Source organism: Petaurus breviceps, unplaced genomic scaffold, assembly GCF_028583685.1.
Source record: "Petaurus breviceps papuanus isolate PSGF00001 unplaced genomic scaffold, PetGlider_PUasm1.0 229, whole genome shotgun sequence".
Lineage (NCBI taxonomy): Eukaryota > Metazoa > Chordata > Mammalia > Diprotodontia > Petauridae > Petaurus > Petaurus breviceps.
Genome location: NW_027185903.1, coordinates 9,733,180 through 9,758,725, shown reverse-complemented (window position 1 = coordinate 9,758,725; position 25,546 = coordinate 9,733,180). Strand labels below are relative to the sequence as shown.

General features: G+C 39.1%; 1 protein-coding gene across 4 annotated transcripts in view; it reads left to right on the top strand.

Annotated features, from left to right (window-relative positions):
- FYB1 (FYN binding protein 1) overlaps positions 1-25,546 on the top strand; it is a 212,381-nt gene that overhangs the window by 126,147 nt on the left and 60,688 nt on the right. For all 4 annotated transcript variants that reach the window (XM_069096197.1, XM_069096198.1, XM_069096195.1 and 1 more), the window contains exon 3: positions 23,508-23,667. In XM_069096197.1, coding sequence (XP_068952298.1) covers positions 23,508-23,667 — 160 coding nt within the window. The remainder of the gene's footprint in view (positions 1-23,507; positions 23,668-25,546) is intronic.

Here is a 25,546-nt window from a genome sequence, read left to right as displayed (position 1 = left end):
CTGTCTCTGTGAGTTGCTTATTCTTTTTCTGACTATATGTTGGAGAAAATAAGAAAAAGAACAATCAGCACTAGAGGGAACGTCTTCAAGGAAGGACAAATAACAACAAGAAGGTTTCCATTAGTGGTAGGAGCCTGAAAAATATAAAGTAAAAAGATCTGGCTTAAAGGAAGCCTCCCTTTGAAGAGGGCTCAGAACTTTCCAGCTAATTTCATTTTCCATCAGCTGTGCTGCTTGGTTTTGACCCCAGGGGTGAGCTCATCAACTGGAATCTCAGCAGCATGGAGACTGATTTAACTTTGCTACTCAACACTTTCTTGGCATCCTCATTTGCCCCTCTCCCTTCTAATTGGAGGCCTTAAGGATGGAACAATAAACCCTACCCAAAGCCTCCCTTATTGAGGGCTCAAAATTTTCCTGTTAACTTCATTTAAGCATTGTTTTCCCATTAGAGTGTTTGCTCCTTGAAAGGGATTGTCTTTTTCTTATTTGCGTATCTAGTACTTAGCATAAATCTTGGCACATGGTAGGTACTTAATAAATGTTTATTGACTGTTGACTAGGGGAAGTAACTTTAGCAATAAAACAAGATTTTCCAGAGGCACAGTGATCAAAATTGGGTAAGGATAGCCAAGATGGTTAGAAATGAGAATACAGGAGAAGGTAACAAAGTAAAAACTAATGGGTAGCTCTGAATCACAGGCCTAGGGAGAGCAGGAGCTTGGTGTATTTGCCCATCATAATACTGAGTAAGAAGCAGTTGATAAAGGTGTCTATACTCCACAGTGTTTTGATGACAGAATACCATATTGGTTTGAGAGTTATGGTAGCTTCCCTGTGTGGTTATGGCAAACACAGGAACCCAAGAGTTTAGGCAGTGGGTAGAGTGGTTAGAGTTAGCAGAGATGGGGTAGAGTTAGCACAGAGTTTTGTCCAGGCATATGAGTTCCCAAGCAAATGGGCCCAAAAGTTTCCAGTCAGACTGAACTGACACTCACCACCAGCTTCCTAACTTCATCCCAAAATGCCAGGAGATAAAGTACACCATAAGAAACCTGTTACTTGGTACCCAATATCTGCATTTTTTGAATCACAGGTACTTTGTTGCCCTAAGAATGTGGATCTTGGATGGGTAAGTCCCGGTTTGGTGTCGGCCCTCTACTGCCTCTTATATCTTGGCACAACACAACAATTCAACAACTCAACAATCCATTGTATGCTAGACCCTTAAACACAAAAACAACTAAATAATCCTTCAAGGAATTTACATTTTACTGAATCAAACAAGAACTTCTAAGTAGTGCTGAAAACAAAAAGGAGAGCAAAAATCAATAGAATGTACAGGACACCATGGGAAAGGAAAGGAAATAGAATAAACACTTATTAAGTACCCATTTTGTGCCAGCATTGTGTTAAGCACTTTTTACAGATATTCTCATTTAACCCTCACAACAACCCTTCGATGTAGGTGCTATTATTATCCCCATTTTACATTTGAGGAAACCGAGGCAGATAGAGCTTAAGTGATATGCCTGGAGTTACACAGCTAGTAAGGGTACGAGGTCAAACTGGAAATCAAGTCTTCCTGACTCCAGGCTCAGTGCTCCATCTACTGTGCTCCACCAATACCAACAAAGAAAGACTAAATTCAGCTCAACTAGAAAGGCAGCTATCAAATCTTAGAGTTTTAGCCCAAAGAGGATCTTAAAAGCAGCCAGAAAAATCAAATCATATATCAAAAAACATCCACTGAAATTGCATAGGATTTTTTTCTAGTGTTTTCCTTGTAACCTTCCTCTCAGCATTATGAGCAACTGAGCAGACTTGTACCTTAAACTCCATCAGCAGGGTGGAGTCTGGAATCCATAACTTCGATCTGAGATAATACCAAGCCCTGTCCTCAGTCAGGCTCCATCCAATCCAGATCAAAGGACTCCAAGTTCCTGAAGTGTCATTTATAGCTCTGGGTTCTTAAAGATGTCCCTCCTTATTTGAAGCAGACCTCTTGGACCAAAGCCTTCATCTTGTCTGAGGATAAGGATATCTTTTCATAAGCACAGGGGGCTGGAAAAACAGCTGATAAAATTCACTTGAATTTTCTGAGCATGCAGCTTATCATCTAGTAGCATGAAAGCTAGGAAATATGGAGGACTGAACTGCATCAGTCAGCAATACACTCCATTGCCAATACTTATTTTGATAGGCATTTGGTGAATAAAGCTCCAAGAAGGTTTGATCTTCACTCACCAGGGATTCTTCAGACCACACAAATGAGGTAAACCTGAGATAGTCATGGCTTTTTCTCATGAACTTTAGTTTGAAATCAATCACAACTGAACTTGAATTATCAAATCTTTTCAACTCTTCAATTTCTTCTTTTTCTAGCACAATCTGAGGGTTCTCATGGACCTGGTACCTCTTGTATCTAGGGAGAAGTAGGCTACTTCTATCCAGATCATAGATTTAGAACTGGAAAAGATCTTAGAGACCATCTAGTGCAACCCTTTAGTTTTACAAATGAGGAAACTGAGACCCTAGAGAGATTAAGTGATTTGCCCAAGATCATACAAGTAGAGGTGATGGAAGCAGCATTTGAATCACATGTCCTCTGACTCCAAAGTCTTTACACAGTATCCTGCTGACATTAATTTGTTTCCTTTGGTAAAATATTTTTGGAGGAGTCCTGAAGAGGAAGAATGACTAGGTGGCACAGTGGATAGAATGCTTGGCCTAGAGTCAGGAAGACCTGAGTTCAAATACGGCTTCATACTTTTACTAGCTATGTGACCCTGGGCAAGTCACTTAACCCTGTTTGCCTCAGTGCTTCATTTGTAAAATGATCTGTAGAAGGAAATGACAAAATCCCTCTTGTTTCTTTGCCAAGAAAACCCCCAAATAGTCAAAAAGAGCTGGACACAACAGAAAAATGAATGAACAACAAAAAAGAAAAGATTTTTTTCTTTTTCTCTAACAAAAACAACAAAGGAATGAAGGAAAGGAGGGAGGAAGGGATGGAAGGAGAGAAGAAGGAGGGAAGATTTGTCTAGTTTTTGCTTCAACCCAGATGGAGAATGTTTTTTGGTCTCTTATGATGGAGCACGCCTAATGAGCTTCCTCAAAGTGAACCCCTAAGGACCTCATCTTCTGTTGTATTGTTGATGTACTTGTAAAATATTAAATATGAATTTATATTAAATATCAAAACTTCATAATCACCATGTACATCAAGCTGAAGACCATACTTGTGTCTCAAAAATCGTTTTAGCTCAAGCATTGGCATGAGGAAATCATTACTGTTGAATGATACGATTCTCTTTAAAAAAAGAAAACAATTTAATTTTATTTTGTTTTCAGTTCCAAATTATTTTTCTTCTCACTAACCCTCCTCTACTCATCAAGAGAAAAAACTGTTATAAAAATGTATCATCATGCAAAATAAAATCCCACATTATCCATGTAAGAAAGAAAAGAAAATGTTTCAAACTGCATTCTGTCTCAGCCCATCAGTTCTCTGGGGGTGGATAGCCTGTTTCATGAGTCCTTAGAACTTTGGTGGGCCATTGTATTGATCAGAGTTTTTAATTGTTCCACAGTTGATCTTTACAATATTGCCATTACTGTATGAATTGTTCTGGTTCTACTCACTTTACTTTGTACCAGTTCATGTAAGTCTTCCCAGGTTTTTCTGAAACAATCCCCTTTAATATTTCTCACAGCACAATAGTAGTTTGGCAAACTTGTAAACAATAATTTGTTCAAGAATGATATGATATTCTTATGATTCTTTTTAAACTGAGCCACACTAAAGATCACAGGATCTTTAAAGAGCACAGACCCAGGACATTCCTCCTAATAAGTAGTCAGTTTTATGGCCAATTAAGCCCTGAAATTTTCCTCCCCTTGTTCTTTCCTCAAATCAGTTAAATGCTAGAATATGTTTTTCATCTAAGTTATATAGCTTTGAGACATGATCACTATGATTGACTGGGTCCCAGAAACTGAACTGGTACCAACCTAGCAGCCTTAGAAACCTGAGTTTCCTATTTGTGAGTCCCTGGCAGTCCTCTAATGCATGGGCTCTTAACCAGGATCTGTGAACTTAAAAAAATTTTTTTTTGATAACTGCATTTCAATATGGCTGATTTCCTTTGTAATCCTATGCATGTTATATTATGCATTTAAAAACTTTTTTTTTTTTCAGAAAGACTCCATAGAGAGACCTATGGAGAAGGGATCCCTAGGCTTCACCAAGGGAATCCATGATATTATCCACACATAAAAGTTAATCCCTGCTCTAGTGCCTTTGGTGCCCTGACACTTGGAAAATCTGAGGGATCTACCCAGGATCTCCGATGAATATGGATGACACTTTGCTTGTAACCCCTCAAGGTCAGCCCTCCCCTTAAGTCCCCAAGTAGACTGTAAGCTCCATGAGGACAGAGACCATGACTTTTTTTATTTCTATATCCTCGTGTCTTTCACATAGTAGGAACTTAACTGTTTCTTGAACTGAATTGAAATTAAATAAATTTCCGGAATGGGAGAAGCTATGATTAGCAGAAACAACCTAGGGGAGTTAACCCTAAAGACTGAAACCAAGACTGGAGTGACCTGCCTTCTCGTTACTCCCTGGACCAAAAACATTTCCCACACTAGGGATTGTTGTTCTTGTTTTTTTTTTCTTTTCCAGCTACCTTTACTAATTAGAGAATTGGGGTTAACTGACATCCTTGTTTTAAAAGTAAATATCTTTGAAAGAAAGCCCATTCATAGATTAATGTGATTTTGTTCAATTTCTTCCTTTATTCAAATAGTATAATTGAGGAAAGTTTCTCTAGGAAAGAGGTTAGGAAGCAAATAATTTTGCTGCTTGGAGAATTTAGGAGACTTTAAAGTGATGGGGGTGGGGGGAGAAAACTCAAAGCAATCTGAAGGGTCCTGGGCACCAAGCGAGGGGCATTTTAGAAACAGAAAGGAAGACAAAAAGGGAGATAAGAAGATACCACGGCAAGCATCATGAGTTTCAAAATTCTGTTGATGAAAGAAAATTCTTCTTCTTCCTCTTCCTGATAACACATGGTGTCTTACTCTCAAAGACCTCAGACTTCAGACTTGTATTACTAGTCCGGTTCAGCTATATTATTAACTAGTCTTTTCCGGTACAGGGAACCTGATCACTTGGTGGTGGTGGTGGTAGTGGTTGTTATTGTTGTTGTTGTGAGTCAGTGTGCTCTAGTGGATGGAGAGCTGGTCTTGAAGACAGGAAGATATGTGTTCAAGTCCAGTCTCTGACCAATACTGACTATGTAATTCTCTGAGATTCTTGCTCGCAGAGAACATGTGGACCTGCATAGGTAGAAGGAATTTCGTCACCCTCATTTGTTATTGTTTGTTGTTAAACAACAACAAATGTACTCCTGTACTTTTTGTTCTGATCTCTGGTTAGTGCCATAATTACGCCAAGAAAATGCCAGGGTTAACTAAGTTTCTTATAATACTGTGCAAGATGCTGTGTTGCTAAAACATGAAAGTGGTACAGAGTAGTGTCATACCGTGTTTTATCCGGAAACTACTGTCATGCCTGAGGATGGGTAAGAAAGAGATGTTTTGTTTTGTTTCACCTAAATGTAGCCTCCCCAAATGCATTTCTTCAAAAGAATATTTAGTTTTAGGTGAGTTATAGCAGAGGCTAGAACCAAATAATCTCTAGGTTCTCCTCCAGCCCAAGTAGCTGATGGCTCTGTGGGTTTACTTGCAACCTCAGCAAAATTAGAAATTAGTAGAAATTGAAGAAAGTGTCTCTCATTTCCCTCTTCTAACTGAATACCACCATCCCTTGTACATTAGTGTCTTTCAGTCAAAAGCACTTGTGATGATGTATTTACTTGCTAGCAGCTATTGTGTACATGGGCAGCTAGTGGCATAGTGTATAAAGTGCCATGCTTTTGGAGTCAGGAAGACTTCTCTTCCAAGAGTTCTCATCTGGCCTCGGACACTTACTAGCTGGGTGACCCTGGCTAAGTCACTTAACCCTGTTTGCCTCAGTTCCTCATCTATAAAATGAGCTAGTGAAAGAACCACTCCAGTATCCTTGCCAAGAAAACCCCAAGTGGGGTCACAAAGAGTCGGACATGACTGAAACTATCGAATATGAAAATAGTGAATGACAAAACCACATACAATTAGGAAACCTGAAAGGAATAGTTACAAATCTCCAGTCATGTTTGAAATGGAGCTGAACAAGAGCTGCTCTCTGCAAACCAACGGTGTCATGACTGAAGTAGGAAGTGGTTATTACTACAGCTTCTGACTACTGAGGCTGCACTCTTGTCCTAAGGCAGTTTTTGAGCAACTTGGTATAATTATGACACACACAAACATATAGATATGACTTCAGAACCATAAAAAAAAATGTTTTTCATACAACCTTGCAGGGTTTCTATGCTCAGATAGTGTTGTTAGATTGGGAGATGGAAGGTTTTCAGGGAACTAACTATTAAGTTTGCAGAGCTTCCCAGAGAAGAAATCACTTCAGCATACCCAAATGATTCCTTAATTTTTCAAAGATCTGCAGAATTTGAGCTTTGTGTACTAATGTAGAATTGGTGAGGAATCTGTTTGTTTTTGAGTTTTACAGCCAGCCTGTGCTTTCTTTGGGATGGTTAACTCCCAACCAAGAATCCCTGATCAATGCAGACTGGCCACTACTTTGCAATTTATTATCTTAGAAAGTTGCTTGGAACACTGAGACTTTAAGTGACTTGACCAGGATCACACAACTGGCATTTGTCAGAGGTTTTCAGCACTGTGAAAGTCTGTGTTAACATTTATTCAAAACAAAGTGGAATAGAAGGAAGGAAACAAGCATTCACTAACATCTACTATTTGCCAGACAATGTGCTAAGTGCTTTACAAATATGATCTAATCTGATCTTCATAACAACCCTGGAATATGGGAGATATTATTATCTCCATTTTGCAGGTGAGGAAACTGAGCCAAAGAGGGGTTAAGTGACTTGTCCAGGGTCAAACAGCTAGTATGTGTGGAAAGAACCCTGGACTCTGGATGGGAAGACCTAAGTCTCCCAAATAATTAGCTCATGTAATATATGTAAACAGAGATAAGATTGTAAACTTCTCTAGTCCTCTGTTTCTTCATCTAGACAACCCTCTAAGCTAGGGATACTTAACCTCTTGTGTCATGGGCCCCTTTGGCAGTCTAGTGAAGCCTATGCGCTCCTCAGAATAGTGTTTTAAATGTATAATATAAAATACATAGGATTAGAAAGGAAAATAATTATGTTGAAATATAATTATCAAAATATGTTTTTAAAAGATTTAAAATTTGTTTTAAATTTTATCTAAATTTAAATAATTAAAACATATTTAAATTTAATTTGTTTTTAAAACAAATTCATGGACTCCAGATAAAAAACTCCTGACCCAAGAAAATTTCCAGCCCTGAAAAAAATTTCATGATTCTCTGAAATTCACAGACCTGTCAAAGGACTTTTGTTCCCGAGAGCAAAAAAGGGTAAATAAGGTACAAAAGAGCCCAAAGAAGAAGTAAGCTTGTCAGTGCATCTGAGGACTAGGACAAAAAAAAAAAAGAAACAGAAAGCAAATGGGGGGGGAACGGGCAAAGGTGGGGCGGACCCTTTCAGGAAGCCAGATAAGGTAACTGCCTGTAGTGCTACCCTGTGATGTTACTAAATTTACGATACTACTAAAACAGCATCTAACAATAGAACCATTGACAGCCCCAGAGAAATTAAAACCTAGGAAATCATCTGATGTCTATGTCCTTTCTGCTATGGCAAAGGTGGCTGAGATGGTTTTTACATCTTTAGATGTCAGAAGTAAAATGGAATTATGTGTATAAGAATAAGTTAATCATTAGAAAACAACATGGAATAGTGAAAAGAGTCATGAGTTTGCTGGTGGGAGCATCTGTGTCAGAATCCCCACTTGGCCATTTACTACCTAAGTGACCAAGGGCAAGTCATTGATCTCTGGGCATCTGTTTCCTCATAAAATGAGGAGGTTGTGCTAGGTAATCTGTAAAGAAACTTCCAGGTCTAGATGTGATCCTATGATTCCCTTTTCCTACCACCATGAACAACTTCAGCTCACCTGCCCCCAGATTAAGGTAACCTTGGTCAGACTGTGGGCCTTTTGAGTCTCTTCACTTGAGACTTTATTTAGTTTCTACACATGCATCTACTTCCTCTAGCTAGACAAGTTGGTTTTAGGAGCTAGCATGAATTGCAGAATGGTTAAACTGGAAGGAACCTTTGAAATTCACCCTTGAATTTCATCACCCCTGAAATTACTTGCATCAGGAAAATTAAAAACTGAAAGCACGTGTATCACTTTCAGAAGTTGCCTCCCTTTTGGGGAAATTCCAAAGTTTTCATCTTGATGCCCCATTTTTCTTTGACTGATAACTGCTTTAGAAAATCACAAAATAATAAATGTGGGCTCTTTTATATTAAAGCCATCTCATGATAATATCAGTAAAGGAAAGCTGTCAGAAGATAATTCATATCAGCCAATGATCCCCAAACCATTGTTTGTCCTTAGAATGTACTATGATTTGCTGCATTTTTATGATGTTTGTTTTAGCAGTAGCAGATTTGCTTTTCTTAGACTCACACGAAAATGAGTTGCCATTATCATCCCATGACCAACAGATGATTAAGAAATGTAGTTTGACTGATCTTCATTGATCAGTCCATCAACATGTTCTACCTTGAAATACTTCTAGCAAACTCCTTTTGAAGGAAGGAAGGAAGAAGCAACTTTAGAAGTATGCTGAGTAGGGGTGGCCAGGTAGCACAGCGAGTAAGAGCACTGGCTCCAGTGTCAGGATGACCTGGGGATCAAATCTGGGCTCAGATACTCAGCACCACACCCAGAAATAACTGGCTGTGTAACCTTGAGCAAGTTACTTAACCCCAATTGCTTAAAAAAAAAAAAAAGAAGTATGATGAGTAGCAAGAGAAACCAGTGTTGGGTGAAAAAATCAATTGGAAATGTTCCTCAAAACGGATAATTTATATAAAGATAAACATGAATTCATTGTATTGAAAGAGATTGGGTTTTAATGCCAGATGAACTGGGTTCTACTCCCAGCTCTGTAATATACTAGCAGAGTTGACCTTAGAGGAAACACTTAACATCTCGGAACCTCAGAAATAAGTAACCCTTCACCAAGAGGTTTGGAAACCTGAGCCCCCTTTCTTTGATTCTGTTAAAACCTCTTATCATCTCTTTTTTTTTTTGCCTTTTTTTTAGAGGGCACTTGAGGTTAAGTGACTTGCCCAAGGTCATATGGCTAGTTTGTGTGTGTGTGTGTGTGTGTGTGTGTGTGTGTGTGTGTGTTAAGTGTCTGAGGCCAGAACCGAACTCGGGTCCTCCTGACTCCAGGGCCAGCACTTTACTCACTGCGCCACCTAGCTGCCCCTTCTTATCATTTCTTGATTGCACAAAAAGAATTGTTCTCCCTATTTCTATTGTTTCCCATTTACAATTAATCTTTCCATCAAAATAATATTCCTGGGGCACAAGTGTAACCTATGTTACTCTCCTGCTCAGAACCCGTTAGGGGATTCCTATTAGTTCTAAGAGAAAACAAAAACCAAATTTCTTAGCCTGTTATTCAAAGTCTGACAAAAGTTCATGAACCTACCTTTTCAGATTCATTTCCTGTTTATTTCAAATATATTGCCCCTTTTTGCACTGACCATACTCCAGACAAATTGGAATGATTTTGTTCAGTTGTTTATCAGTTGTGTCTAACTCACCCTGACCCCATTTGGTATTTTCTTGACAAAGACACCGAAGTTGTTTGCCATTTCCTTCTCTAGTTCATTTTACAGGTGAAGAACAGAGGTAAACAGGGTTAAGTGACTCGCCCAGGGTCACACAGCCAGGAATTGTCTAAAGTAAAATTTGAACTCAGGTCTTCCTAACTCCAGGCCTAGCACTTTATCCACTGCACCATCTAGTTACCCCATATATGTGATATCCCTTTTATCCCCAACTGCGGTTTTGCACAGGCCATCCCCCAGTATCTGGGATTCACTCCTTTGCTCAGTCAATCTTAGCTCCTCCTTCAGTCCATCAACAAGCACTTATTAAGTACCTAATATAAGTATTGGGACTGTGCTGGATACTGGGAATACAAAGCCAAAAATGAAACAGGGATGGTAAACATAAAAGTATATGGAAGGTAACCAGGCGAGAGGGAGCTGCTAGATGCTGTGGGGATCAGGAAGGGCCATGTAGGAGGTGATGGCTGAGCTTGCCCACCAAGCTTTGTTCCTTGTAAGAAATACTAAAAAATAAAAACAAAAGCAGTGCAGAAAAACATCACAAGATCAAAGATTTTCAGCTGGAAAGGACCTTAGAGGTCATTGAGTCCAATTCTCTCATCTTACTTTATATTAATTTAAAGTTTGCAAAGTACTTTGCAAAAATATTATCTTCTTTTATCCTCACAACAACCCTAGGTGGTAGGTGTGATTATTATCCCCATGCTACACTTGAGGAAACTGAGGCAGACAGAAGTTAAGTGATTTGTCCAGAGTTGCACAGAAAGTAAGGACTTAGACTTAGGTCTTCTTGACTCCAAGCCCAGGGCTCTATTCACTGCACAACCAGATGCCTTATATGCAATGCTTCATGCCCATAGTCCAACATTCTTTTAATCTCTTGGATTCTTCCATGATGACAACAACCAGACATCTCCCAGGTTTAAAAAAAATCCTTCACTTGACCTTCCTCACCCCTTGAACTATAAGCTTATATCATTCTTCCCTTTCACATCTGAACTCAATCAATCAACAAGATTTATGAAGTACCTATTATTTGCCAGATACTGCTCCAACATGTACATATGAACAAAATAGATACTAGGTAATTTTGAGAATTCCTAGAAAAAGTTGTCTATGATCATTGACTCTGCTTTTTCACCTCCCACTTGCTTCTCATCCCCTTAAAATCTGTCTTTTATCTGAACTACTTGAGTGAAATTACTTTCTCCAGGGTTACCCGCAATTCTCTTCCTTGCTAAATCTAAAGTTTTGGTGGGGTTTTTTTTTTCATCCCTCATGACTCTTTACAACATTCTCTACAGCATCCTTTGCACTGCTGATGACTTCTTTCTCTTGGACACTCTTTCATCCCTGGATTTTCATGACATTGCTCTCTCCTGGTCCTCTTACTTACTGTCTAATTGTTCCTTCTTAGGACATCACTCATGCCCTATCCTTGGTGGGTATATTCCATGACTCTGGCCTAAGCACTCTCCTCATCTTCTATACTCTCAGTGATGTCATCATTTCCCATAGGTACAAGTACCACCTCTTATCTCTGTGCTGAGAACTGGTCCTGCCTCACCCACTACCTGCTAGACTGGCAGCTCTAGCCAGTTAGACCTGGGTGCTCCAGAGACATCTTTTTTTTTCTCCATAGACATCTTAAACTCAACAAGTCCTGAACAACCATTTTTTCTCCCTAAACCCTTTCTTCAAATGTTCCAGATTCTATTGAGAGTGCCACCATTCTCCTAGTCACTTAGGTTATCAACCTGGGAGACATCCTTGACTCTTTGCCTTCTCTTTTGCCCATATCCAATTAATTAGTTGTCAGTCTTTCCTATTCTATTTCCTCAATATCTCTCATATCTTTCACATTTCCTTCACTCATAAAGCAACCACCCTAGTTCAGACCCTTATTATCTCCCTGCTGGATTATTAAAATATCCTTGAATTGGTCTCCATACATTCAGTTTCCCACCCATTCACCATACAAAATATTAAAATCATATTCCTAAAGTATAAGTCTGATCATGTCACTCCTCTAATTATGACATTTCAATGACTTCTTACCACTTTCCTATGGTATATCACAAAATATGAATACCTCATTCTGCCTTTTGATGATCTCCACATTCTGCTTCCAACCTGTTAGGGGAAAGGAGTGTGGTAGAGCCAAAAGAGCAAAGTTAAAGGAGCTGGGTTCAAATTCTGCTCTCTCATTTATCATCTGTGTGACCTTAAGCAATCCACTTAATCTTTGTTGGCTTCAGTGTCCCTGGCCTAAAATGAGCAGCTCTAAATCTGTGATCCTATCTTCCCAGGCTGAGTATTCCAAATTTGTTCTCTTATGTTCTGTGTTCCAACCTTCCAGGCTTACTGGATGTTCTCCCTGTGCTGACATTCCAACTCCCTTCTCCATGCCTTTGCTCAGGCTCTCCCACCTCACCTGGGCCTGCTGAATTGAATGAAGGGCTTACTTTAACATACTTTACCCACTGAGCTAACTAATGGGAACAGCTTTACCTAGTGTATATCCAAGTTTTTACCATTCCTTACCCCTCACCACTTGTTGTGCGACCTCTATTTGCCTCTGTTTCCTCATCTGTAAAATGAGCTGGAGACAGAAATGGCAAACCACTCCAGTATCTCTGCCAAGAAAACCCCAAATGGGGTCACAAAGAGTCCGAAATGACTGAAAACAACTGAACAACGGGCCCTCCCAGCCAACATCTCCCCATTCTGAGAAGACTACAAGTGTTCAGAACTTGCTGACTCAATGCCATGGTAAACTAAATAAAACACAATTAGAGAGATGAATCTTTTAGGAGAGGAGAGAATATATAAGTCGTTCCAGATCCATACAGAAACAATCTTTGTATGACCTGTGATTTAATTTATCCGGTCTTGACCATAAAGAATTTCTACGAATGGGGTCATCAATTTACCCAATACATCCATCAGGCTGACTGGAATTGGGAGGATAGAGTAGTTCCATATGCTTGCAGAGAATTGAACTCTGTTGCTATCTCTGTGGGTTACTGGAGTGCTTTTAAAATAACACAGTGAATTTTATATTTACTGAACAAAAGCTCCATTTAGGGATTTGGTGGGGGGGGGGGAGGAAATTCACAGTTAGGCTGCTCTGTCCCCCTCCCTTTAGGCAAAAGGAGCTAAGCAGAGGTTCCCTGTAGAGTGTGTGCTTGTGTCAAAAGAATTTCAATTATGTGTTGACTTATTCCTGTTGTTATTTTGTCATATGTGACATGAACGGGGAGGAGAGACATCCAAAAGTAGGTATATTTCTTATTTGTCATTACTGAGTAATTATCTGAATTCCAGGTGGGGAAAAAAAAAAGCAATGGCTTATGAATTCCAAATGCATGAAAACTCTTAGAAATACAGAATTTACATGTCAAGTGTCCATATATAGTTGAAAGGATTTCAAACTCGGGGGGTTTCATTTTTTGTTTTGCTAAGCAAATTTCCTGAAGCATTCTTTCAATGTGGAGACCTTGAACGCTCAGCTTCTGCCAGTGATCACAGGATTACAAACACCTGAAAGGCAGAGCTCAGAGTAGAGATGAAAGACTTCCTTTTCTTATTTTCCTCTCATTGATCATCAGATTGGTTTTGATCTCTGCCCTTCCCCTCCATCCTGACTTGTGCCCTGATTATCTATGCCAGCACAATGCTGTTTCAGTATCACCACTCTTTCCGTTGTAATTGAAGATTCTGAGCTGGCCTGAATCCTGTCCATGGCCCCTTTCAAAGCACTCACTCCTCTTACTAATAGAGCACCACTCCTCTCTTTCCCACTAGTTTGGTTTTCAAATGTTTCTCATCTACCCCCGTTTGTAAATCCTTTGAAGAAGATAAAAGCTATGACTGAACTGGGACAGAATAAAGCTCAAGACTTGAAGTTCATCTTTTACTAAGCCTGTAGCTCTCACCTGAGGATTTGTTAAGAAACTGCCTCTTTTCCTGCAGTTTATATGATTTATGTGTTTTTAGATGCTTGGACATGAAAACTATTGCTATTTATATTTGACCATGAATATATGATTATACATTCAGAGTTGGAAAGTCATCTTTTTTTTTTTTAAGCAATCGGGGTTAAGTAACTTGCTCAAGGTTACACGGTCAGTTATTATTTCTGGGTGTGGTGCTGAGTATCTGAGCCCGGATTTGATCCACATGTCATCCCGACACTGGAGCTGGTGCTCTTACTCGCTGAGCCACTTGGCCACCCGAAAGTCATCTTTTTCAAGACATTTTACAGATGAGAAAACTGAGACCCAGAGAGGTTATGTGAATTGCCTAAGCTTATAATGTATATGTCAGAGCAAGGATTCATATCCAGATCTCTCCTAACTCCTACTCCATGGGACTTTCCCCAGAGCCACAATGAGGCATTAGGTCTGGGGACTACAAGGTCTTTGTGGGCAGGAATTCATTTCTCTTTCTTTCATAATGCTCCATATGTAATAAACATTGATTGACTTAAATTTGTTGAAGATGTATTTCTTTTTAGGCAAGCAATGGAATTCTCCGATGCATTCTAGGCAGGATGATTTTTTTTTTTTTTATTAAGCAATCGGGGTTAAGTAACTTGCTCAAGGTTACAAGGCCAGTTATTTCTGGGTGTGGTGCTGAGTGTCCAAGCCCGGGATTTGATCTCCAGGTCGTCCCAACACTGGAGCCGGTGCTCTTACTCGCTGAGCCACCTGGCCACCCCTAAGCAATTGGGGTTAAGTAACTTGCTCAAGGTTACATGGCCAGGTGTTTCTGGGTGGGTGCTAAGTGTCTGAGCCCGGGATTCGATGTCCAGGTCTTCTCAACACTGGAGCCGGTGCTCTTACTCGCTGTGCTACCTGGCCGCCCCAGGATGCTTTTTTTTTAGGAGACTGGAAAAGCTTGAAAACTGATCCAAGTCCCTCAGTGTGGGCTAAGACTACCTTGCCCCATGGCAGCTAGGTGGCACATTGAATAGAGCACTACGCCTGGAGTCAGGAGGACCTAAGTTCAAATCCAGTCTCAGATATTTGACGCACTTACTAGCTGTGTGACCTTTGGCAAGTCACTTAACCCCAATTACCTTGACTTCCCCCCTCAAAAAAAAAAAGATTACCTTGCCCATAAGCAGTAAGAAATCTTATAATCTATGTGAACATCTCACTAGATTTTACATTTTGAGAGTAATGGGGTCAAAAACTTAAGTTTTGTTTCAACTTATAATTTAAAAGCATTTTGTATAATAGTTTAACAAACATTTGTTGGGCACCTGCTGTGTTCTACATACTGTTCTGTATGTTATTTCATGAAAACACAGGTCCCTTTGGGTTATAAAAAAGTGAGTGGAGTTATTCACTTGAATCCAGGTCTTCTGACTATAATAAGTTCAGTTTTCCCACCTCTAACTGTTTTTCAGGACTAGGACAAAGTTATGATGATAGTAATAGCAATGGTAATAATAGTTAGCATTTTGATAGTGCTTTGAGATTTGCAAAAAGTACCTTATTTGTTATCTGTTGAGCCTCTCAACAACCCTGAGAGGTAAGTGCTATTTTTATCATTCCTATTTTGTCCAGGAGGAAATAGACACAAGACATAAAGTGACTTTCCTGGACTCACACAGCTAGTAAGTGTCTAAGGCAGGATTTTAACTCAGGTCTTCCAGACACCCTACTCCAGCACTCTATATACTGTATATTCTAGCTGCCTCTGGTATATTTGAAACATCTACTGTTTCCCCTGCCTTCTTTAGTGCCAACACAATATTCATAGCAATTATGAATATGCCAGCATAGTTCTGAATCACAAAATATAACAGACTCTCCATATAGAAGGCAGAAGAAAAACATTTATTCAGACACTAAAAAGTCTAATCCCAACACCAGAAAACTGAATCCATCATAGCAACAAAGAAGTTAATATAAATTTTCACTACAGGAAGGAACACCATCCCAAAGCCTTCCCACAAACACCCAGAATACTAGTTGTCTGCTTGCCTGCATCCTCTCTTCCCTCTGCCCTAACTGCTCTGACTCCCAGCTTCCTCTCAACTCTGCTTCACCCTTCCTGCTCCACCCATTCAGCAAACCCCTCCTACCACAAGCTCCATATGAGCACATTCAGCCTCTTAAGGGGTAGGGGAGATCTTCAAATTACCATTACCATTACACCTTCCTGACACCTAAATTTCTGTCAAAGAAACAGCTTCAACTGAGAGCTGGAATTAGGGTGGGGAAATTTAATTCATACATTCTCCAAATAAGGTTCCCATAACCAATATAATTTGACAATTAAATTAGTAACAACTCATTGTAACTGAACCCTTATTGTCAAATTGGGGAAACCCTACAGTAAAGGTACCATTGTTCACCCATTTAATAGCATTCTTATGTAACTAGCAATCGCTGTAATCATTTCACCTAGCAGCATGTTTTCCCAGAGTCAATTAATGAACTTAAAAGAGTATTTTCTGTATTTTATGTTTGTTCATGAAATGCTAGGGCTTGAGTAACTTCACAAGTAATTGGCTAACATGTTGCATGATATGAAAACTCAAAACTTGCCAAGAAGCCCTTTGAATTTAAAATAAAGAATCATTTCTTTGATATTTTGTCAATGGCCTGAAAGATTTTCACCAACTGGCTGGTTGTGAGTATATTTAGATAAGCATATAGGTAGTCACTCATAGGCCAGAAGCCACAGAACCAACAGGAGATCTCAAAAACAATGATTAGAATCCTGTAATCTACTAGCTAAATATAAAGGTATCTAGAACAAATAACTTTGTTTGATAGAAAGAGCTACAGTTTAACGTTTGTGAGGGCATATTATTTCTGTTATTTGTTTCTCTTCCTTCCCTGGTTCCTACCTTTCCCTTTCTTTCCCCTCCAAATTGACGTACTTTTATTATTTCAAATAGAGCTTAAACATAACCCTATAGTTCAGCTGCATCTGCGAAAGGAAACTGTTCAGAGGCCACCAAAGCCTTGGAGTGACCACTTCTTGTGCTTTCTTCCTTATAGAAAGACTCTTCTTAAACCACATTCCTTACAGTTAAAGCAAGGTGGTCAAACTGGTACAAAAGGCTAAGGCCTGATTTCAAAATAAAAAGGGAGGAGAGGGGACAGTAAGTTTTTATTTGGTGAACTTAATAGATAAATGTTGTGTGTGTCCTGACTGTTCCACCGACCAGCTGCTCCCCCCATCTCTCTCCTTCTCCTTAGGCCTCTCTGTTCTTTGAGATACAACAATATTGAAACTAGGCCAATTATGACCCTACAATGGCTTCTTGAAAGGAAGGCAACAGATTTCATTGTTGCCTTATTTTAAACAATTGCCATAGCCACCACAACCTTCAGCCAGTCATCCTCCCTCCATCATTCAGCAGCCATCAACATCGAGGCAAGATCCTCCACATGCAAAAAGATTATAACTTGCCAAATGGTCAGATGATGCAATCTGACCAAAAATGGTCAGCATTTTTTAGCAATAAAGTATTTTTAATTAAAACATATACTTTTTTAGACATAATACTATTACATACTTAATAGGCTACAATATAGTGCAAACACAACTTTTATGTGCACTAGGAAACCACATGACCCACTTTATTGACATATTCACTTTAGTCTGGAACCAAATAGGTAATATCTCTAAAATATGCTTGTAACTTGCCTGCTTTGTTATCATTTTCATTGAGAGGTAGCTTGTATAGAGAATAGCAAGCTAGCCTGGGAGTCAGAAAGACCTAAGTTCTTTTCCCACCTCTGACACATACTAGCTGTATGTGGCCTCAGGCAAGCTATCTCTCTTCTTAGTACTGAGCACGCTAAGATTCCCAAATTACACAACAGATAAATTTGTAGAGAGAGTTTCATCATAAGTTTCCTATGCCAATGAAATCACAGTTTTGTAGGATCATACCTATAAGAAGAAGGAAGGGAGGGACACAACTTTTGTAACAGATAAGTATAGTCAAATAAAACAAGTCTCATATTGACCATGTCCAAAAATGTGTCTCTTTCTGCATCAACTCTTTCAGGAGGTGGGCAGCATGCTTCATTATCAGTTCTCTAGAGTCATGACTGATCATTGTGTTAATCAGAATGGTTTTGAAATTGTTTGATTTTGCAATGTCTATGTTACAGTAGAAATTGTTCTGCTAACTTCATTCTGCTTCAGACCATAAATTGTCTAACCTCTCTCCAGGCATTGGATAACTATTTTGTTTCTAAACTCTACATTTCAAAGCCCAAACTCAGCTTCTTTCTAGCTTCCCTATTTCTGTTAATAACTCTGCTCCTAATTATCCAGGGTTATAACCTTATTTTCAATGTTGACTTTTTCCTCTCCTTTAGCTTATGACTCCTGTCAAGTCTTTCTTTATAATCCCTTTCCTTTATTTCCCCAAGTAAATAGGCCATACTGATTTTACATACTGATTGGATCAGTCTTTTGTTTTTTTTACAAAAAGAACAGTATAGATACAATCCACAACTGCTATATATCCCCCAAATAATTTCCATTTACGATACACCTCTCTTACTCAGAAGCCACTCATTCAACAACGTTGACTGTTTGGAACATAGTCAAGAAGACCAGGAGAAGGGAAAAGAAGACTTCCAAGCAGCTAAAATCAATGTTATAAAGCCCATGCACTAAGTTTCATGTATTTGAAATATAAAAGAAGGTAATGAGGACTAATATCCTTGAGTTCAGATATCAGTCACTCTTGTTTTAGACATAGTTTTGAAAGATTTATTTATCTAACCTCCATTTCCACAGAGGGGAAGAAGCAACAAATTAGAAGACCTGGGAAGGAGGAAGAAGGCCTGTGTTCCAGCTAGTTGAATTAATATAATCTAAATGAGGATGACTAAAATTTCCACAAAATTGATGAAGTTTCGTACTATAACAGGCTGAAAAAAATCACTCTAGAAAGATAAGCCAAGAGTAAACATTACCCAAATTTATTAAACTCTGTAATGTGCTGGATAGGAAAAATTTTTATTTGTATTCCAATCACTATATCCATTAATGTGTCAACTGGACCAAACCAGCCTCTAAACTTTGGATGGCTGGAGCCAAATAGAACAGGCTAGAAACAGGAAAGTCAGGAATCAAACAGAAGTTGAATTTCGAAGTGAGAGAAATGGCATATAGGCAAGGAGGGGATCTAGACACATGTACCCCTAGTGGGGGGGGGACCCAAAGAAGTGTGGGGAGATCTCAATACTTAATGCCAATGGCTACACAGTGAGCTATAGCCCTGACAATCAGGAGTAATGGCAACAATGAGACAAGTATGATTCATGGCAGGGCTTCATGATTGAAAGATGGGTACTTGTCTAGAGCTCATCCAAGCTCAGAGAACAACTACTGCTGGTTAAACCAATACATAGGTTGATTTATAATTATTTATTCACATTATTTATTTTGAATGACTAGCCAATTTTGCCCCAAATGGTAGGACCCTTTTTTTTAAAGTATATCAGAATTTAAATTACAAAGTTAAAAAAATTTTAAAGCTCCCTTATCTGTAAAATGGGAATAATATAATTTGCACAAACAACTTCATAGTGTTCTTGTGATATGTCCTTTATAGTATAAGAATATTCATTGTTACTGTTAAGTCCTTCTTTATAGTACCAAAAATATTATTTTTCTTTCTAGAGAATAGCAGAATTACCAATTGTCATGTTATCAAACACCACAATACAGATTTGAGTTTTCAGAAAAATATTATTATTATGTTTAGCTAAAACTACTAGATATTTTCATGGGGGGGGGGAGACTGATTTTTTGCGTAAATTTGCATATCATCTTGAACATGTTTGACTATTGCCAAATAATTTGCCTGAGTAAATGAGCTTCACTGTTAATTGTAATTGTAAAAAAGGCTTTAGTGTACATACTGCCGAGCTTAATGAGGGAAATAGCATTTAAATAATAGTCTACCTAACCAATTCATTTGGCATCTTATTAAAATTTCATATATCTTTTGACAATTTTCCAAAGTTGGATTAAGAAGATTCTGCTACCATGGAACTGGAGAAAATAAATAGTGGAGTAATACAAAGGCAGAATAAAAGGGTATTTTTTAGATGGAGATGTGTTAGCAGCACAGTCCTCCAGGATTTTAATACTAGGGTCAGATTTACTTGACATTTTGGTAACTGATCTGAAGGAGGGGAAACACAATCAAAGCCTCATATTCTTTTATAAGACAAGTTTTTTGAGGTTGTAAAATGCCAGCTGATGGAGAAAAACCTGCAAGAAAATCTCACAAACCTATATGAATTCAAGAAAAGTCAGAGCTCTTCGATATGGTCAAGTGTTAGGTATTGAATAGGTGGTGGATAGGAGAAAGAAAATTACTTAGAAGAGGACAGTCTTTGGAAGATGTTGGTGTTAACCAGGAAGGTCCAAAAGAGGATGACTAAGATTACCACAAAGTTGATAAAGTTTCATCATCTAACAGGTTAAAAAAAAATCACTCTGGAAAAGTAAGCCAAGAAGAAAGCTTACCCAAGTTTATGAAACCATATAATGTGCTAGATTGGAAAAATTTTGATTTGTATTCCAATGTAATGTTAGAATGAAGGCTGAATCCTCCAAACGGGACCTTTAGAATAATTATTTAATTAAAAAGCATTTTACTATGCACCTTCTGCGTTTCAGATATGGTACTAGCCACTGGAGATATAAAAGCAGGAAAGTCCCTATATTAGAGGGAGCTTAGATTCTATTGGGCAGCAGAGGGAGTGAAAGAGAAGAAATGGTTAATACAAAGACAAGTAAATGCAGGTTAAATACAAAATAAATGCAAAGAGATTGGGCTAGGGCACTAACAACTAGGAGAATCTAATCAATATGAGCCTTGAGGGGCCTAAAAGTTCTAAGAGGTTGAGGTAAAGAGACATGGTATTCTGGGCATTGGGGGTAGGGCAGACTAGGGGATGATATGGAGGCAGAAAACAAAAGATTGTGTACATGGAAAGCTGGAGTGAGGAGAAATAATTGTAATCAGCCTAGAAAGATAAGTTGGAAGCAAATTTTGAAGGGTTTCAAATGCCAAACAGAAAATATTTGTATTATATCATAAAGGCATTGGAGAGTCCCTGAAGCTTCTTGAGCCTTGGAACTATTATAGTCAAAGTGATATGATCTGAAATCTGCCTTAGAAAAATCACTTAGGTAACTGAGTGGGTGTTTGAGTTGGAGTGGGGGAAAGACTGGATTTAAGGAAAACAATCAGAAGATCATTGACATAGTCCAGTTGAGAGATGAGGGCTAAAATTAGGGTGGATATCATATGAGCAGAAAGAAAGGGAAGGATGTGAGAGATGCTAAGAAGGTAAAATTGCCAAAAGTGGCAACTCATTGGATATGTGAACTGAGAGTGAAGAGTAGATAATAATTCAGAGTTGCAAACCTGGATGGCTGGGAAAATGGTGGTGCCCTTGACAGAAGAAATAGGAAACTTAGGAGGAAGGCTAGGTTTGGGGAAGAGTAGAAACTGAAGATGGAGGCCAGAAAAGACATGAGAGTTGGAGATGCAGACTTAGGAGATATCTACATAGAAATGATAGCTAAACCTATTGGAGTTGAGATCACTGAGAGTGGATAGTTGAGAAAGATGAGGACCAGGACAAAATCCTGGGGTACATGGGAGATGACTGGTGACGTTGACTGGTAGGTTTGGAAGTCAAATTATATATAAGTTTAGCTGGGAAAGTAAGGAGAGATCAGCTTAAAGGAACGGCTGAATCAAGTAAAGCTGTATTTGTAAATCTGGAAGCATGTTTGTAGGCAAGGAGCCAATGGAAAAGGGAAAATTAGGAAGAGAAGGAATCATAGAAGGGAAGAGGGTGGTATCACAGGCACAAGTATAAGATTTGATGTTGGCAAGAAAGGATGCCTCATCTTCTGGTATTAAGCAAAGAAGGAGAAAATGTTGGGTAAAGTGGTGCTGATAAAAATGGAGCTGCTTTGAATCATGGAATTGAACAGCAGAAGCAGGTTCTGAAGAATAGCCTTACTTTTTTTTTAACTGAAGTAAGGTATAGTATAGATGACTTAAAGTTTTGAATAGCCATTCTGAAAAATAAGAAGGAATTAACAAGGTGTAGCAGCAACCACACTGACATACCCAGGATGGCTGCTAGCACAGGTTCTTGGATCTGCTTTACTAGAAAAGATTGTTGACCCTTTGAACAACTATTTTTTTAAATTACATTCACTAGTTCATGGGGAAAGTCAACACCCTAAACTTCAGAGAAAATACAGAGAAATAAAGACCAACAGACATGGCTCTGACTTCCTGAATCAAAGCAATATTGCACTTTACATACATCCCTGGATCGAGAGAGCCTTTACATCTGAGCAGTCAGGGAGCTCTGAACATAAGCCACTCAGAATCTTGACCAGGAAATCACAAGATCCTTCTCACAAGTGAGTCCCCAAAACAAAATACCAACTCAGAGTATATATACACTTTTCAGAGTCAGAAGGCATCACAGCTCTCCTGACTCAGTGCCTAATTAGAAATTAGCAAAAGGTGTATAAGCCTTCCTACAAGCCAACCTCCTCTAAGCAAGCTTCCCTTAATGGGCCCCATGTGAGGCCTATTAATGGGAGGGGAAGAACGTAAATCCCACTAACATTACATAAGGGAGGAGTAAAAGACTTGCCATATAGGAGCAAGAGTGCAACTGAGATTGGATAACATAAATTTGTAGTGGATTCAGTCAACCCACTTGTGTGACTTCTTCTGGAGGTGTTCTGTACCACTTGGCCAGGACTAGAAAAGGTCCATGCTAGGAGTTTGGAGAGGGCTAAGTAGAAATAAGACAAAAGGGAAAGGAATCTAGCTGAAGGATCCAGATATTCAAGGAAGGAAAGGGAGGCTAGCACCTCAGAAAACAGAGAGGGGCTGATTGAGCAGAAATTGCTATAAGACTGAAGAATAAGTTTAGGAAGGGCAAAATACAGAGAGAGATGAAGGGGCAGAAGGTTGTGGTCTAGTAGAGGAATTTAATTTATAAATTCTGGAAGGGAAACTACTCATGTGAAAAGATGAAGGGTAAGGCCATCCCTGTGTCTGAAGTTGAGTAAAGGTGCAGATTGTGGGAGCTGAGAGGTTTGATAAACTGGGAAGTAGGAGTAGTTGAGGCAAAATCAAAAGTGATACGACCTGCAATAGCATTTCTTTGGAGGTCCATATTAAAAATCTTTATTTCAAGGGGTGGCCAGGTGGCTCAGCGAGTAAGAGCACCAGCTCCAGTGTTGGGATGACCTGGGGATCAAATCCGGGCTCCAACACTTAGCACCACACCCAGAAATAACTGGCCATGCAACCTTGAGCAACTTACTTAACCCCAATTGCTCATAAAAAATATCTTTATTTCATGTATTAAAAAGTAACCACTCCTCATGCATCAGTATGGTATAGGAAAAGGACTGGATTTGGACTCAAATTCTTGATTCAGATCCCAGCTTTGATAGTTGCCACTTGTGTAACCTTTGGTAAGTCACTTCACCTCTCTACACCCATATACTGGTAGGTATTAACAAGATTAGACCAGATGAGATTATCTATAAATTCCCTTTCAGATCTAAATCTATGTTCTTATGACCTGTTTTAATTCTTTGTATTTGTCTGCATTTCAGTTTCCAACAAAGGAACAGCACCTTATCCTGTGACCACACCACCTCCACCTCCTCCACCAGCACATCCTGCCTCTCAGCCAGCTCCTCCAGCCCCTTACCCAATACAACCACCAGTTCCAAGTCTACCTCCCAGAAATATCAAAATTGCCCCTGAGCCAAAGTAAGTAGCAAATACATTCACCTAGTGCTTTGGGTAAATCCAAAGATTGTAGTATAGTTTTCTAGTGGTTGGTAGCACTGAGAATGGAAAACTTTTTCATTTCTGTCATTGGTATGCTCCTTGGGCTTCCCCCCAAAATAATTTTCAGGATAGATCTGCATGAACTTCTGAACATCAACTTTATGTTCATAATATGCCTGTGATAGAGCAAAATTATTAAGCTGAGAGGAAGAAAATGGAAAAATGGGAACAGAGGAGAAATTAAGAAAGGAAAATTTAATTAATAGAAAACAATGGGTCTTTGCAGCAAGGAATCCATTCAATAAACATTTATTAAACACCTGTTCTGTGCAAGGCACTGCAATGATCTTAGAGGATTAAAAAATAAGTGACACAAATATAGCTTTCAAGGAGCTTATACCCTGTTGTTTGTCCTCCATTCTCAAGAGGACCAATGCCATCAGGAGGGTGGTGTCCTAACTTTCAAGGGAATTGAAGTGAGGCAGAACTGTGCAAAGCTTCACTCCTCTAGAGCCATCTGAGTCCAGTGGCAAGACATCACTGGAGATGACCCCAGGTGCAAAGAGAGACCATGAGAGACCTTGGCCTTTTTAAGCCAAGGTCTTTCCTAGGTCTCAGTTTGTCTGAGGCAGCACCAGTGATTTAAGGCTAGGTAAGAAATGAGGCAAAAGATGGCCTAGTTTGCGTACTAAGAAAAAAAATCAAATTGGGAGGGGAAGACCCTCAGGGTTTCTGGTCAAAATGGACAAAATTGTTATTTACATTCACTCTGAGCCATGAAAACCCAAACAATGACCAACTGAGGCTTGGGTTGGGACCTATTATTAGCCAATCAGCGAAAACCAGAGTGATCTGGGGTTCAGGCATGGTAAAGTAACTTGAACCCAATACCTTAATTGGGCATGGAGAACACAATGAACTATCATCAGAAGGAGAATGGGAAGAGTACAAAGAAAAAGTTCTGCCAAATGCCAGAAGAAATTTGAAGAGGGAGAGATCCCTTTCCCCTGGGGAGTCAAGGGAAGTCTTTATGGAAGAAGTAATATCTGAGTTAAAGACTTTAGTTAAAGAATTAAAGTTAAAGAACTTTAAAGGAAGACAGGGACTTGATCAGATGGAGAAAGGAGAGAGAGGTTAGGTGGCGAGAGGAAAAATGAGAAGGGTCCATTCCAGTCATGGTAGAAAAGAATGAACAAAAACATAGAAGTAGGAGAGGAAAAGAATAAAAGGAAAGAAAGTTGTCCAATTTGTCTGGAAATAGGTAAAGATATGCTATAAAGCTGGACAAATTTGGAACCAGATTGTGGAAGGCCTTGAATAAAAGAGTCAGAAGTTTATACTTTATTCAGTATGCCATAGGAAGTCATTGAAAGTTTATTAATCGAGGAGCAGTATCATCATACTAATTTTTGGAAGATTATTTGGGTAGCATTGTAGAGAATAGTTTAACGATAGGTGAGCACAGAGGCTTATTAGGTGGTATTTCTAAGCAAGAAGAAATAAAGACCTCAACTAGGGCAGTTGTATTAGCAGTAGAGAGGAGGCTCAAGGACAAAGGGGGGAGGAGAGACAGAGACAGAGAGAGAGACAGAGAGAGAGCAATTACGATAAAAATGGCAGGACTTCAGATAACTGTTTGGACAAATGGGGTGAGGGAGTAAAGAGAGTCAAAGATGATTCCCAAATTTTAAGCCTGGGAGACTGAAGAATGGTATAGCCATTCACGCAGAGTACTTACTAGGAAAGGCAGGTTTAGAAAAGCAGATGATAAATTCAGTTTTAGTTCTGCTGAATAGGAGGTACTGGTAGAATACTTAAGAAGAAATATTCAGCAGGCATATGGAAATATGGAACTAGG